The sequence below is a fragment of the Vanellus vanellus genome, assembly GCF_965231255.1.
Source record: "Vanellus vanellus genome assembly, chromosome: 1".
In the NCBI taxonomy this organism is placed as follows: domain Eukaryota; kingdom Metazoa; phylum Chordata; class Aves; order Charadriiformes; family Charadriidae; genus Vanellus; species Vanellus vanellus.
The window spans coordinates 2,206,954-2,223,836 of record NC_138905.1 but is presented as its reverse complement, the minus strand read 5'-3'; the positions used below and the strand labels follow the sequence as shown (position 1 = coordinate 2,223,836).

The 16,883-nt window shown below is 44.5% G+C and overlaps 1 protein-coding gene across 1 annotated transcript in view; it reads left to right on the top strand.

The window, feature by feature from the left end:
- The window catches only part of LRGUK (leucine rich repeats and guanylate kinase domain containing), a gene marked incomplete at both ends in the record, with an annotated part of 54,449 nt that extends 44,249 nt beyond the window's left edge, over positions 1-10,200 (top strand). The window contains 3 exons of the mRNA XM_082491463.1: positions 4,021-4,155; positions 9,504-9,652; positions 10,049-10,200. Coding sequence (XP_082347589.1) covers positions 4,021-4,155; positions 9,504-9,652; positions 10,049-10,200 — 436 coding nt within the window. The remainder of the gene's footprint in view (positions 1-4,020; positions 4,156-9,503; positions 9,653-10,048) is intronic.
- Positions 10,201-16,883: the final 6,683 nt, after the last annotated feature.

Here is a 16,883-nt window from a genome sequence, read left to right as displayed (position 1 = left end):
ATCAGTCTGCTGTTTATGTAAAAATATGATTTCTTTCACTGGTAACACATCCAGCCATAGACAAGGTTTCAGCTGATGAATCTTGATGCCGTAAGCTTGCTGCCATAGCACCCCTCGCTGGGGAATGCCGCTCCTCTAGAGGAGCGAAGAGAACAGAGTATGCCCCCTCTGCTTCAGTTACTCCAATCTAAAGCCTCAGTTTCACCCTGAACTTCCAGGGGAGTTTGAATTGACTGAAGGTACGGACTTGTGACTGGGAGAAGCAAGCATGCATTTTGCTTTGTCTGTTCTACCCCTGAGGAGATGACCTCTTGGAGCAAAGTGAGGCAGATAGAAGGAAGTTCATTAAAGTGGATTAATTTCAAATTGTATTGGGAAATAGAAGAGGAAGGTCCACGCTTGCTGTGCTGGATGGAATTGGTGTAGAATGAAACTTTGTTCTGAAGGCATTGCAGGTAACGTGAAGCAAAATAAGACAAGTGCTTTAAAAAGTAAGTGATTATAATTTAAAAAGAACAAACTTGTGAAATATGCAGGTAATTGATTATGTATGTTTTTAGCACATAGAAATACCAATACGATTAGCTCGATGTTTCTACAAGGTCTTGCTTGAACTGAAGACAGTGTTTGTAGCTGTTGGACTAGATTTTAGTTGTATAAACTATACGAATAGCTCCATTAAAGCCGTGTTTTATTTGAGGATTTGTATCCTCATTTCTATTGTTGAAAAGAGCCACTTGTGCTGGCATCACGCTGAGAGAGGACTGGGAGTCCAAATAGGTGGTTGTGGACCAGAAATGGTAGAGGGCAGAGGCAGCTCAGCTTGCTTTTCAGCAGCTCTGCCACAGAGGATGAGAACCCTGCTTCAGTTAGGAGTGAATCTAAATTCTATGAAATACATGAAACTGATGCCAAAAATGATATAAGCAAAGAAGTTCCTGAGGTACTGGATGTTTTGAATTTCTTGTGTATCTGTAAATATTAAAAGATTCTTTAATGCTTAATCACATCGTTACACATTTTAATCCAAACTGAAATATATTGCTCAATTTTCCTGAGTATGTGTTAGAAAATTTTAAAAGCAGTGTCACACAAGAATCTAACATATTTATTGCAGCCCCGCAGGGTTATCTACATAAATTTTGATTCTTAAATCCAAAGTACTGAAAACCTGGCCTCTCTATTTTTTGCCTGTAGCTGTGTGCAGGTGTAATTAAAGTCATTTTGATGTCTCATTGCCTAATATAATGTACGGGCAACGTTCAGTAGTTTGCTCTGAATAATTGCACTGGTTGTCTGTGTGTTTGAGGGTAATAAATAATGGGTTGGGTTGAAGCCTCATTCAGATCAGGCCTTTAGCTAATGATTAACTTCTTGATTTCATCAAAATGTTGCTGAAAGAACTGGAGCAAGAGCAGGCATCACCAAGAGGAGAATTTATAACATGCAATCTTGCTTTTCTGAGGCGGAAGAAAATTGTAGACTTTATAGTTAGCCTGAAGCTCCTTGCCAGAACTGGTAAGAGAGAAGGTCCGTGGTCTACCTGTGGTTGAGACTCTGTCTCCAGGTTGAATTTGCTTGCTGTGAGCGCAAGATCTGCATGCATGTGGTTGCACATATTTCTTGTAGACCCTCTTGTCTAGTCAACCTCAGACTTCAATGTAATTTTGCTTTTCAGTTTTATTTCTATGCCCCTCTTAATGACAAAACCAGGACATTGTTCTGAACTGCATGGATATGCCTTTTCACAGGGTGATATTTAACTTCTTCTGCCTGTTTTCCTTTTTTTTTTTTTTTTGAGCTGAGGCATCAGCTGGTGCAATTTGAATTACACTCTGAGCCTAAACACCTATAATGACAGTATAAAAGTGGCGAGGCAATGTAAAGAAGACATTTAGTGCAGACATAGAAAGTGAAAAAACATCCCTATAACACCTTTAAATATGCATATTTTTCTCAGCTGTCGGGCATGTTGTTTTAAGTTTATTTATCGACTGAGATTTAGCTTCTGAAGTGGGTTGCAGGTTCTGAACCCAAATCTTTGCTTCAGGAAGTGGAGTTCATTTTCCTGTGGTGGCCCCGTCTCCTTAGAGGGTTGGCCTTGAATCCTGTCTTCAAATGTCTGCTTTGACTCTTATAACCTCCCTTGTCGGGCTGTGCATTTCTGTGCTATTATATTGAACAGAGTTCTTTGCTGAGATATTTTCTTTTATTCTTTTTTTTATTATTATTATTTTATTTCCATGATGTGGATTTACAAGAAATGATTTCTGAGAGCACTCAGCTCTGGGGGCCGTTAATGGAATCAGGCCTTTTCTCCTATGTAATTGGTTCAGGTTTTGATCTGAGCCGATAACGAACAAACACCATTACCAGCCGGCGGTTGCTTGACAGTGAAACAGTAACAGCTTCAGGCCTTACACTAGGGAAGCTTTATTTATAGGTATTAATAATAAGAAGAAACTAAAGGAAGGGAAATTTAAAGATGAGGAGTAGAAAAACTTTGCTTACAATGCACAGTGTATTATGCACAGTTCTGGGCTCCCCAGTTCAAGAGGGACAGGGAACTGCTGGTCCAGCAAAGGGATACAAAGATGATGAGGGGACTGGAGCATCTTTCTTACGAGGAAAGGCTGAGGCACTTGGGTCTTTTTAGTCTGGAGAAAAGAAGACTGAGGGAGAATCTTTTATCAATACTTAAAGGGAAGTTGCCAGGGGGGTGGGAACAGTCTTTTTTCAGTGGTGCCCAGTGACAGGACAAGAGGGAACGGGCCCAGACTTGAACATAGGAAGTTCCATCTAAACATGAGGAGGGACTTCTGTGAGGACGGCAGAGCACTGGCACAGGCTGCCCAGAGAGGGGGGGAAGTCTCCCACTCTGGAGCCATTCCAAACCCGCCTGGACGTGTCCTGTGCCACTGCTGGAGGTGCCCCTGCTCTGGCGGGGGGTGGGACCGGGGGAGCTCCAGAGGGCCCTTCCAACCCTGACCATTCTGTGATTCTGTGACTGATTTTTGAGGACAAGTGGGGAAAGCCTCACCACTGAAGCACCACAAGACCCACATTGAGGAACAGTCCTGCTTTGGCAAGACGAGGAGGCATGAAAAGACAATTTGAGATTCCAGCTGCTTGTTTTTTTTCTGTGGGGAATTGGCAGTATACTTGTTGCTGTAGTGAGCATGACTGAGGGCATGATGGAGGACTTAACGTTTTGGGGTTTGTTTCCAAACTGTAGCCTTGAGTCTTCAGAAAAGATATTAACCCTCCTTAAAAAACTTACCTTCTCCCGTGGAGCAAGCGTTCAGCAGTTGCTACTGCAGTTAAAAACATTCTTGAAAAGCTTCCTAGGGAAACTAGAAAATGGCACACACAAAAGTTACATAGGCTCACGGCCCTTAAAAACAGATTCCTTCAAAGGTCAGTTGAGGTGTGTCAGTGGGACGGCTCTGGCACAGGGGGTGAATGTATGGAATCTTTCAAGACATATTTTTTTAAGTTCAGCATTTCATTAAGGTCCTCTCATGTTTGGCACTCTTCAGTGCTGCTTCCTCTGTGGTTCAAGTCTATAAATAAAGTGGTGTCAATACTGCAATTACCAGGAATGATTTTTTTTTTTAGGTGTTATGAATGGCGGTGAAGATGAAACTTCTCACCCTGTGAGTTAGTTACAAGGGGTGTGATTAATCTCACCTGATTTTGGGTGTCTTTAATAAAAATGTCTCTATCTCAACAAGTTGCCCTACACTGTTTTGTCTCAGTGGAGAGTGATTCATCCATCCTGCTTTAGATCTCTACTTGTGCTTGAGTTTATTCATACTGTAGCCATGACTGTTCCTCTCCATTGGCTATAAATAGAGCCTGGACTAGTACCCTCAACTGCTTATTGCTGCTTCTCTCCCACTGGAGACAACACTCTTCCCCCATCTGAACAGGTCTTGTTAACTCATTAAGCACAATTATGCTATCACAGTATATAAATGCATGTAACGAGCACTTTATTTTCTTTTTGTATCATTTCAGGGACCTGGCAGTCACTCCTGCACCAGGGGGCTCCCATCAACACTTACTGGAACCAACAACCCGTGCTTCTCAGCTCTCAGATGGAAGGAATGTCACCCAAGACCAGAGCTTCCCCCTGCCTAACCCAGAGAGTCGGTGAGTTCAGTTTCTGAGACAGCAGCTCATTGCTGGGTGGAATGAAGGTTAATGCTGCAAAGTGCAAGATCTAAAACCATTTCCCAAGCTAATGCAGTTGTCTCATCTGTTACATCAACAGCCTTATTAAACATGTGTCGCTGCAGCATAAAACAAAGTCTTGTCATTCATGGGAATAGTTTCATTTAGACACCATAATTCACATACACAGAAAGGGAATGTCAAGAGTTTTCTGTCAAGAGGATGTTTGAAGGGAAAAAGATGCCGAAAGAAACTTGGTCCAGGTATAGAAAACCAGAACTTGAGTGATAAATATTTTTTTAGACAAATTTACCAGATATTGCTATCAGAGTTATTTCTCATTCTCTCTTGAGAGGATTACCATAGTTACTGTTGAATACCATTTGGGAGGCTCTGGGTGATATCATCATCTTCAAATTCATATCTCATCGATGATAACAGCAGGCCCCATCAGGATACTGAGCTCTGTAGTACCTTTACCTGCTCTTACTGTCTCAGCCATTGCTGCTACACTTCATATCTTGTCCAGCATCTCTGCTCGTGAGTGATGAACAGTCTCATTTATTTGTACCACAGCTAAACAGACTCTGAGGCATGGGAGGGAAACAGCTCCTATCTCATTTAAAGCTTGTAGAGAGGTGAGGATAGAAGAAGGTTTGGAGAGGCTACATCTTCTGTGTCTTTTAGGGCTTCAGCTATGAAGCAGGCTATGTTTTCCTGACTTGCTCTGCAGGTCCACATTGTGTCTTACAAGATGGCTGTGGCTTACACTAATGGTCCTGTTTCCTAAGTACATCTGAGCTCTGTCTGCCAACAAGCCTGTCTGCTGTTGTGGCAAGTGACATTGCAGCCTTTCTATGCAGTATCCTGTATAAGCTTTTTTTTCCTCTCTTCTGGCCATCTGTTGTCATCTCATGCCCAGATGGGATACACAGAAGCAGCCGGATGCCACACAGCGTGACCTAGTGAAGCATAACACACCAGATCCCCCATCCACTCTAGGAAATAGGTGTGCGCTTGTAGCCACTCTCTGCTCACTCTTCGGAACCTACCACAAAGCTCATCTGAAAGCTGCAACTGATGCCTATGCTGTATGGCGGTTGGTAAACTTGGAATTTGATCCTGGGTTCAATCCCATGTCTGATATCTTGTTCTCATTCCTTACAAACCAAGGTACCTTTCCTGCTGTATTTAAACATACCATACCATGTATTTTTCACCTATGTGTTTTCACATCTTTTAAAAGTCCCTGTTAAATAACCTCCTAAACACACACTAAGCAGCTTTTCACGTTAAACCAGACCAATGAGAAATGCTGAGCATCTTTGTAAGATTCGCTTTATTCCTCGTCTGTTAAGCAGAATTCTGAGCTAAACTTGTTGTTGAAAAAAATCTCCCTGTTCCTTTTATATCCTAGAGAGACTGCCAGTTCCCTCTATGTGATGTACTACCTGCCACTGTAATTACAAGTAGTTAATTAGCATGCTGTAAAAAGGTTGAAACCGTAGGCCTCTGCAGATTCATTTGTCCTGAGTATTTGTGCCACAGTGGAGTGTGCTGAAGGGGAACAGAGTGAGAGTCTGAAAAAAACTGCGTAATAGGTTGCAGAGGGATTCTGCATCATCTGTCCTTACCAGTAAGAGGCAAGACCTATAACTCAAATGAGTGTGAAGCTATGATGAGTTGTAAAGGTCTTACCCTTCACATATGGGAATAAATATGTCTTTCCACTCCGCCACATTTTGGTGTTTTGACTTTAGCAGTGTTTTCGTTTAGCACTGTTAATAACACAGTGGAAAAACAACTGTGAGGAGAGAAAAAGCAAACTGTTAATCTGATTCATTTTCTGTGCATGCATCATGGCCTACAGCAAAACTATATAGAGTCATGTTGTCACATCCTTTTGCAAGAGAAATATGGAAAGTTTGGAAGAAATTTGCTTATAGGCGTGATTGATGGAAATGCTGTTGTGTGGACGCGTTTGAAATATTGGTGCGAAAAATCCCACATTTCTGAAGTATTGTAGCAAAGCCTGTAGTGATTCTGTTTGAATGTTGAGGTGGTTTAATGTTTTCTTTTTCTTTCTCTCCAATTTTATGCTTTCAACATTTGGAATGGAAGAAAGAGTAAACTAAAAAAAGCCATCAAGGGGTAAGAGCATGAATGTATTGACCTCCAGGCGCAACCAATGAAGGAAATATTGTTTTCCAAGATCAGGGACTGCAGATTAGTGTGATATCTCACTGGGGAGCACCCTGTCCACATCCCAATTTTTTTTTTTTTTTTGCATTATCTCAAATCTGGCTGTTTTTATTTAAGCTTGAGCTGTGGTGGAAACGGCATCATTGTTCTTCAGGTCACTAACACTTGTTGCATTCAAGCCCTGCAGTTGTTCTGTTACATCTGCTTTGCAAGGAAAGTAGGTGATCCTGACTGCATTTACTCAAGAGTGAAAATTAAAGGGTTTGTTTGGACGTCTGCCCACCGACCTGCAGTTTTCGGGAGGACAGTTTCTAATTACATCCACGGCTTCTTTTTATTGCTAAGACCATAGCTATGGTCTTCTCCTTGGAAGTGACCTATGATGACCTGGTCTTTCCTGATTTCGCAAAAAAAACCCTACCATGCCAGTTCCTGGGGATTATTGAAGTCCTCTGCTGGAGGCTGAACTCTCCCACACATGAAAGTGTGGAATTTTTTTGCCTGAGGTTCCATTTGTTTTTGCTTATAGGCTTAAACAATTTATCATTGCCTTTGGTGAGTAGGAGTCCTTTAGGGCAATATATCTTACAACTATACTTTAAAGGACTGCTACTCATCACAGGCAATGATAAATCCTTTGGGTCCCTGCCTGCTGTATTTCATTACTTATTTTTACCAGTAGAGGTGTTAGTAAGGATATTGAAACGATCTGATTACAGCATAACAAGGAGACGAGAAGAGAGGAGTGGCAAAATATAGTGAGTTGGAGAGTAGAAACTTAAATTCTTAATCTGTTACTATACCTTCATTATTTGTAACTTCTTAATCTGTTACTATACCTTCATTATTTACAAGTCTGAGAGTGGAGTCAGAACCTCACCTACCGTTGACAGGTGCATTTAACAAGGAACTGTCTCAAATGCTTAATTGCATGTCCCCATTCCTGCCAAACACAATAAAATTAAAAATATCCATCAGCTGAAATATTACATCACCATGTGCAATGATATATGTTAGGGTTTGGCAATCCAGTGCAACCATCATCTAAACAGAACCTGTAGCAATCCAGTGCTTTTTACTTCTCAACGAATTACTAAAATATTTTGTATTCAGTGCACACAGAATCCATTTACCTCATTACTCCATGGGGTAATACTGGGTGGGGCTTAAGATTCCTATTTTTCATTTCTTTTCCATTTAGCTGACTGGGAAATTTTACTAGAGGGAACACATGCCTGCTTTGCATATAGTAGTTCTCTTTTGTGCGTGAGGCTGTCCAAACTCATTTACAGGTCACCTGGCAAAAGCACAAAGGAGAGGTAAGTTCTCAACTTCTCTGCCCCACCCCTCCCAAATACCTTGCACGTCTAGATGGCAGAAACCTCATAAGCTCTAGTTTTCCCACTTATTTTTGATGTTATTCTCATTGAGTAGTTTTCCAAGAATCCTTAATTAAATTAAATGTTTCCTATGACACTTGTACTAGAAAAGCCTGTGTAACTGCCTCCCCTTTACACCCTTCCAACTGATATGTAAATTATTTCCCACAGTTTACCTCGTCTTCTGCCCTTTAAGAAAGGGACAGCTGGGGAGAAAGGCCATGAAGATTTTTGTTGAACACCTTAGCATGCTGGATTTTAACGTAGCGTGTTCATGTAGTGGCAGCTAGAGATCTGCAGGGGGTTAATTCTAGCTATATAATATCTATTATGCCTTTATTTGTTGGCGACTGTGTGACTATGTTCTCTGAAGCAAAAGCAGAAGTAGTCAGCCTTTTAGATATTGGAATAGATGTTGTTGAAGAGTCCAAGCTGCTGTTTGCACTGAGCCTGGATTTACTACTCCTGGTAATTTCTTATGCCTACAACAGTTACGTCTGATGTGTATTACAGGCAGCTAAAATGAGATTTCGACTAGGGTTAAGCACTTGGCCAGAGCATTCAGCGTTTGATGAGCATCCTTGGACACAGCAGACCTCAGAGGAAGGCACAAGCACTCAGTACATTACAGGATATAATATTCCTTTACCTTGAAGGCAATGGCAAAATTCTCACAGACTTCCACGGTACATCTAGTGAGAAGATAATGACCTGTTTCATATGGGAGTACCACACTGTTTTGTCTCATTATTCATCGTCCCTTCTTCTTATTGTATGGATTTATTAAAATGCCACTGAACTACTTACTTTCTATTCCCCAGAACACTGTAATCACAGTATTCTCAAAAGCTAAAATGCTCCTTGCAAGAATTACAGGATGAAATTTCTTTTGGCCTGCACCACGGATAAGGTCAGGGTGGATGATCTTTGAACTCCCTTCCAGATTCATAAATCAGTTTCTCTCACCTGGACGGGAACAGTCCTTTCTGTATGAAAAGAGACATTATGAAATGTCTTAAGCATTGCTCCAGATATATATTACAGATATATATTACAGTTTTGCATTAAATAGGTAGTTACTGATCTCTCCATATCAATCAAGGCCTTTTCCTTACTTTTCTTGAAGTAAATTGATAGTATATAGATGGAAATGGAAAGCCTTTATTAGAACAAGCTACAACATGGTCGTTATCATCGTCAGGGTCTCAGACCACTCAGGCTTTGGCTTTGACTAGTTTTTCTGCAAGAGACGTAATGGGTCAGAGGAGCCTTGGCTACTACTCACTGGTAAATGGCTACTCATGGTCTGTGTTGTCACTTGGCTACTACAGAAACGCTTCTTTTCAAGGCAATTCCTATTTTCTTTTACTCATCAAGAGAGAACATCGTCTGCAGTGCCGAACCACAGATTTGGCAACAAGGACCTCTAAGTTCTGATCTCAGATGGGAAGCTGATTCACTGTGTGACATGAACCTCTTTATTGCACCTGTCCGTGTGATTGATTAATTAAATCAATAAATGAAAATTGAGGGAGGTCGTAGTTGTGTTTGCTGGCACTGGAAGCTTTGAGAGAATTGTAATGTGTGAAGAAGCTTTGTGTAATTGATAAGCACTGGGATTTATTTCTGACTTTTGACTGAGCTGTGTGGCTGCAACATCAGTAATACTGTCAGACTTGGTGCATAGGCTTTTTTTTTTTTTTTTTTTTTTGCTGTTTTAAAGCATGAATCATTTCCCTCTCTCAGCTCCAGGGAATCTGGTCCTGCTCATGGTGCGCCTACTTCTGAAGGGCTGCAGGTTCGGACCCCTCTTCCCCACGCTCGCCTCTCTGAAGAAGCCAAAGCTGAGCGTCGCGATCCAAGAGGAGCTGAAAATGAAGTGGATAGATTGAAAGGTTTGAAACATATTCCAAAGTAAGAGTTTTGCTCGGGCTGTGTGTCTCACTGTAATTATAGTGATTTATTTGGGTGACTGCACAGCTTCTTCATGCTTTTGGTAATAACACTCTCGTAAGCAGCAACGTTTCGGTGTGCAAGAATCACCACAGTGCAAATGCACCATACTCGATACAGCAGCTTTCTCTCAATGAACTTTTGGGGGAAATTAAAAATAGCGACTGCTTAGGCGTAAAGTTATTCTTCCACATGTATGAGGCAGAGCAGACACTAGACTTCCTGGGGATATTACTCTTCCCCGCCCCCTAAAACACTGGTTTTTCAGCTGGAGATGTCCTTCGTGGTAAATTTTGACTTTTCATTTTCAATTGCTTCTTCACTTATAACTTCTGCAGAGACTGAACTCCCCAGTGGCAATCTTCAGAGAAAATACAGCACGTCCAACACTGGTTCTTCTCATATGCCTCAGCTCATCAACTGGCCAAGCTCCCGCTTCAAACCTGTCCTACCTCCAATCCCGACTGGGCGGAAAAGGACCAACCCTTGATGGCTGCTACTAGCCAAGGCTTTGTCATGATTACGCTGAATCTTTCTGTCGAACAGGAACACTGATTTTGATACATTTCTCTTCAACAAAGCAAAGTCTATCAAATATTATTTCTAAATCCATTTCTGATTAACTCTCCCCCCAAAAGTTATTTATTTATAACTTTATTAAAAAGTAATTTCTGTATTTCCCAAAGTTCGAAATTATTTCCCCAGGCACTCTCAGCTGGGAAATGGCATAGAATTTTTCCTAACAGCCACATGACCGTATCTTCCATTAATTTCTCTCTTTCTTCCTCCTCTGATATTATAGATTTAATTGAGGTGTGGAAGCATCAGGGCCTCTGATAATATTGTCTGCATTGTAGTACTACTGAATTATTTTGAAGAGGGATTTTGTGAAATGTTCAGAGTTAAGTTGGGAGTGAAAACTAGTTCCAAGTCTTTTTTTTAATAAAATGTGGGGTTTTTTGAAGGGATGAGACATAATTCTTTGATTTGCAAGTGTGTTTAAACAACCTAGTAAGGAGTCATCAATAAAAAATCAGTACAATTATTAAGAACTAGCTGAAGTAGTATGTGAAGATTTGTTTCTCTGTATGTGGAGCAGAGCTCTGACAAGTAAATAAAACTCTTGAGTTAATGTTTGTCCTGATTAATTTTCATTACCACCAACTTACAGAACAGATAGTGGGGCACCTTTGCTTCCCCCGAGCAGCTTCCCCCAAGGAGGGGCGTTTGCTGTTCCTACTGCTGCGTGTGGCCTTAGAGGTCTTTGCGTGCACGGAAGATACCCCTCGTTGCCACAGCGTGAAGTCATGTCCACGGAAGAGCTCCGGTTTCCCTCACCATGCATGTTCACGATGTGGCCGAGGGTTTTCGTTGAACGGAATGAGGCAACACAGCTCGTGGTAAGTAATGGATAGAATCAGATAGCCTGACCTTAAATTCCAGCGAAGCCTGTAAAACGACTCAGCTTTTTAAGCATTTTCCTTTCCATATAGCAGCTGGCTGTATCCTCAAGCTGAAGAACAACAGCTCTTCCGTGGCACCAGGTTTTTATCATCGATTTTGGCAGAACAAAAAGCAAGGCTGCTCCGTGGCCTGGGTTCAGAGGGAGTTCAGGCAGCCGAAGCTGCAGTTTCAGCCTTAGTGGGTTTTTTGCTGAAGCAGCCCAGCGAAGCGGGTACCTGACTGCCGCTGAATGACTACCTGACCTCAGTGTCTTCACCAAATCCCACGGGGCTCTTTATGGCCGCTTTGCCTCTAGAAATACCTTTGCAGAAGCCGGGCTGGCTGTTAGGGCTGGCTGCAGGGTTGATTGACATGGATGCTGATCACTGTATCAGTTTTTGCTGTTTTACAGCTGGTAGTAGTTTTGCCAGTGTCGCCGTTAATGAGCACGTACAAAGTGACTCGTGGTTCATACACAGCAGGGCCAGAGGTGATCACACCCCTCGCTTAAATTGGGAAAGTAGTACAGTGGGTGCAGCTAAATCAGCTTTCTCCTGGACAGGAATGCAGGAACCCGTGTACCTAGACTTTCTGGAAAATAAAGGCAGTGGGTGTTGGGTGATACCCCAGTCGCAGCGGTGTCTCTTCCCTTTTCCTTCCATTCCTGCCCAGTGCTCCAAGCCGAAACCGCTTTCACGTCCAGCCCCAGCTCTCCCCTTTACCCCATGGAGCGGTCACTCCCTTCTGCGTAAAACAGGACAAAACATGACAAGTTATCCCTGAACCGTGCTGAATTTCCTCTGCTTAAAGTCTGCAATCCTGCAAAAGCCTTGTACACCTTCAGCGAGCGAGCAGTGATTCAAACTACTTGTATTTACAGGAACAGTCTTAAATGTTGAGCTCTCCAGTGCAGGAATTGTATCACTATTTTGATTATATAGAGCTGAGCGTAGAGGTGGAGTATAAATAAGTTACTCTTATTTCCCAGTTGTAAAAAGAAATGATTTGTTCTCTTGTGATCAGGGTATTGGTTAGCTTCCTCGCATTTGTATCAGACGACAATGTTTGAAGAGAATCTCCTATTTTGCAATCAGTTCTTGGGCCCTCAGCTTTCAGATACTTCCAAATGTGGCACGTTCGGTGGGGTTACACGTGGAAGTATGATTTTAAAAAAACAAAAAAAAAAAAACAAAAACAAGGAGCAGCTGAATTTGCTGAAGTCAGTTCAGCAAAATACTCAGTTTCTTCCCTCCCTAAGCTTTTACGGCCACACACTCTCACTTGCCCTCTTCTCGCTCCCCAGCAGACCGCAGATCGCATCGCTAACCCGATTTACCGGGTTCCCGAAAACAACGGCACGGTGCTGACCTGCCCTTCGCCTGCTGCACCCTGAAGCGTGGAACATCTGGCGGAGTTTGAGGGCAGAAGTGCCGTTGGATTGGTGATATGTAATATTTACATTTCGTTTAGCAGATTGTGAAGCTTTGCAGTTTGTCGGGTTTTAGTTTAGAGCGTTTATTTTTGGCTGAAAGTACAGAACGTGTAACTTGGTGCCTATATATTTATAGACTGGCAGATAAAAGCGGGGCTGTTTCAGGGAACTCTGTTTTTATTGGCAGGAAGCGTGTTTGGATTACAGCAGAGTAACACCTTAAGTTAGTCATCGTCAAACAAGTCTCTGAGTCTTGAATTTTACAGAGGGGAGTATAACAAGCTGTTTAATTTCCCTTTTTTAAATTAAACATTCAACATTCAATAAAACCAGTAACTGTGGTTGCTGCCTGGTGAATGCAAATGGCTTTACCAGCCGGAGGATGTGGCTGCGCTCTTCTCACACGTGCTGCCTCGTTGCCCTGTGCTACACGTCGGTAAATCAAAGCAGAGAAAATTCCAACGGTTGGTGTTATCTCATGAGTTTTTTTAACAGGAACTGAGTCAGAACACAGGAGTTTTGCATCTCCGCTCAAATGCCAGGTCTTTCGGGTGAAGCAGAGAAGACCATGCTTATGCCTGGTCTCTAAGTTGGAGAGACGTGGGTTTGACTGATGGACCACTCAGTGAATAAGGAACTGACTGGACAGTTGCACTCAAAGAGTTGTGGTCAACGGCTCGATGTCCAAGTGGAGAGCAGTTACGAGTGCTGCTCCTCAGGGGTCGGTACTGGGACCTGTACTGTTGAACATTTTTGTTGGTGACATGGACAGTGGGGTCGAGTGCACCCTCAGCAAGTTTGCCGATGACACCAAGCTGTTTGGCGAGGTAGACACGCTGGAGGGGAGGGATGGCATCCAGAGGGACCTGGACAGGCTGGAGAGGTGGGCCCAAGCCAACCTCATGCAGTTCAACAAGGCCAAGTGCAAGGTCCTACATCTGGGTGGGGGCAATCCCAAGCACAGCTCCAGGCTGGGCGGGGAATGGCTGGAGAGCAGCCCCGAGGAGAAGGACCTGCGGGTGCTGATTGACGAGAAGCTCAACATGAGCCAGCAGTGTGCGATCGCAGCCCAGAAGGCCAACCGTATCCTGGGCTGCATCAGAAGTGTGGCTACCAGGGCGAGGGGGGGAATTCTGCCCCTCTACTCTGCTCTGGTGAGACAACACCTGGAGTACTGTGTCCAGCTCTGGAGCCTCCAGCATAAGAAGGACATCAACCTGTTGGAGCAGGTCCAGAGGAGAGCCACAAAGACGATGAGAGGGCTGGCGCACCTCTCCTATGAGGACAGGCTGAGAGAGTTGGGGTTGTTCAGCTTGGAGAAGAGAAGGCTCCGGGGAGACCTTACTGCGGCCTTCCAGTCCCTAAAGGGGCTCCAGAAGAGCCGGGGAAGGACTTTTTACAAGGGCATGTCGTGATAGGACGAGGGGGAATGGCTTCAAACTGGAGGAAGGGAGATTTAGATTACATATTGGGAAGAAACTTTTCACTCTGAGGGTGGTGAGCCCCTGTCCCAGGTTGCCCAGAGAAGCTGTGGCTGCCCCATCCCTGGAGGTGTTCAAGGCCAGGCTGGACAGGGTTTGAGCAACCTGGGCTGGTGGGAGGTGTCCCTGCCCATGGCAGGGGGGTTGGAACGTTGGAACTTGATGATCTTCAAGGTCCCTTCCAACCTAAACCATTCTATGATTCTATGTTTCTATGCACAAGCGTTTCGGGAAGTTAAGTGCAGCTGTTTTATCCCGATTCCTCCCCAAGGCCAGTAGCAACGTGGTGGGAGCTGAAATACAGATGCAGGATAAGGAGCTGCTGGATTAAGGAATGACACTTTTGTTAGACATAAGGGGATGGTGTGTTAATACAGACCTGGGCCTGAAGGAGCAGATTGGAAGTTTCCTAGCCAGAAGTTCGATGCGCAGCTCAGTGACAACTTCCAGGGGCTGCAGAACAGGTCCATAAGTAGCTGCTCCTGGAAATCTGCTGAACTCTTTTTGAGTGCCAGAGGCCAAGATGCTCCACAGACCATCACAGAGTGCGTAGGCAGCCGGGACAACCTGCTGCGGGCTCAGTAGAAGATGAGTGCCAGAGATACGTGGCAGCTCGGATTCTCCAGCACCCGCTCCCCAAATTAGTAGCTGTATCTGTGAAAAAATGGGTGTAAATGGTTTGGTTTTGTACTCTGACCTTCATCTCCTGGCCTCCCTCCTCCACTGAGCCCACTGGTATGGGCCCTAGAAACCCTAGAAGATAGAAACCACTGGTAGAAGCTTGACATGCGTGTGAGACCCCTGCAAATCCAGCACTGTTTTATTTTATTGTTTTCAGAGTTTTCTGGAAACAGATGGGGAAGAGTTGCCGGTATTGACCAAAGGGCTGTTTATTTCTCTGCAGACCACACACGTCCATTTCTAAAAATACCTTCCTGAAGCACCACGTCATGTCCCAGCAGCAGCTGGCTGCCCCGCTACCTCCGCCTGCTCCCTCGGGAGCTTGTCTAATTGAATATGCTGCATAATATGCTGCTAATTTGGCAGCTGTCAAAATGAATTATAATTTCTTTTTTAACGGTACCGCGGTGGAGGTGAGGAGAGTTGCCGCTCGGTGTGATTATACCAACTGCCCGTGTTTCTCTTTGCATCCCTGACTCAAGGGAGAGTTGGTGAAGGGCTTCAAGGAGACCCATAAGGTCTTTCCCTGGTCCCACCCTGCGCTTCCATGGTGTTGCTTCAACAACTCCAGACCTGCAAACCACTTTGGGTCCCACGTCAATTTACCAGTTGTTGCTTCCAACGCTGGCTGCGTTTGCCAGCCCAACTGGAGTCACGTACCTTCTCCCCATGGTCTACGGGCTTGGAGTTCAAGCAGGACTCTCTTGGTGCAGAGTCAGCCCTGCAGCCCCCGGGTTGCTCATCGCTGCAGACCCCGTGCAGGCTCTGCACTACATCTTGTGTCTTGGACATACCCTTTCGTTAACCCTCATGAAATATTTCAAGCTTCTGAGATATTTTTTTCTACCTCCTGTAAGGCGGAGGGTGAGGAACCTTCATAGCTAAGACTGAATTTCGTTTTCTTGAAGGGAGGAGGAGGAGGAGGCGGCTCCTACATTTTTATCATTCGTGCTTTTCCCCGCTCATACCTCAGAGCAAGTAGAAGCATGAAGGTATAAATCAACGTCCATCACAGAGGCATGAAGGCTCCACAGTGAAAAATCCCCTGTGCTGAGGGTCCTTCCAGAGAAGAGTTCTTCTCTGGAGAGCCACATCTCCATTCCCCAGTGCTTTCCTGGCTGGTAACAGCACAGAGGCTCACACCTGCCTGGAGCAGAGATGGGGTGGCATCATAAATCCTCCAGCGGGAAAAAGATGATTTCCCATATGTTGGAGACTAGTAGGGTTCAAAAGGAATTATAGAATCACAGAATCCTGGGTTGGAAGGGACCTCAAGGATCATCTGCTCCATCCTTTCTTGGCAAAAGCACAGTCTAGACAAGATGACAAGATGGCCCAGCACCCTGCCCAGCTGAATCTTGAAAGTGTCCAATGATGGGGAATCCACCGCTTCCCTGGGGAGATATTATTCCAATGGCGGATTGTTCACAGTGTGAAAAATCTTCCTCTTGTGTCTGATCGGAAAATGGAGCCTGGAGTGGTATTCCTTGCACTAATCCTGTGCTTGGGGACTTCCATTTGTCAACTGTGGGGACTATGAAGGACCATGTTCCTCTCCTCCCCTTATCTCACTTGACATTTACTGGACTCCGAGCGTTGCACACCGTGATGCAGCACTCCCCACCCGTGTCAGTGGTTGCACCCAGCCGACACGACCTCAGACCGCCTGAAATGCAGCTAGTGTGTGGCTGCACGCCTTCACGACCGACCGTCTCAATGAGTGTCTTCCAGGCTCCCGGAATGGAGGTCTACCAACAAGCCACCAGCCTTGGCTGATGGAGGGGGCTGGGGTATTTCTTTCTCTTCTCAAGGGTGGAAGCAGCTGCCGGCACCGCAGGAATGACTCTCCAGGGACCGCGTCCTCCCCTCCTGTCCTGATGGAAGACACCTCTGCTTGGTTTAGGTCCCTTTGCCATGCCCACTTTCTCAGCAGCAGTTCAAGTGTCACCACTGTGTCCTGCTTTGGGCAGCATCTGCTTCTTGCCCTCTAAAGAGGACACCAGGGGTTATTTCCACCCAGGGTCTTTCTCGTGGCCCAAAGCAGGGTCAGCCCCTCGTCTTGGCATGCACGACCACAGGTGTCTTCCCAGCAGAGATGGTGTCACCTTCCCTGGCCGGTCCCCAACACCTCCTACA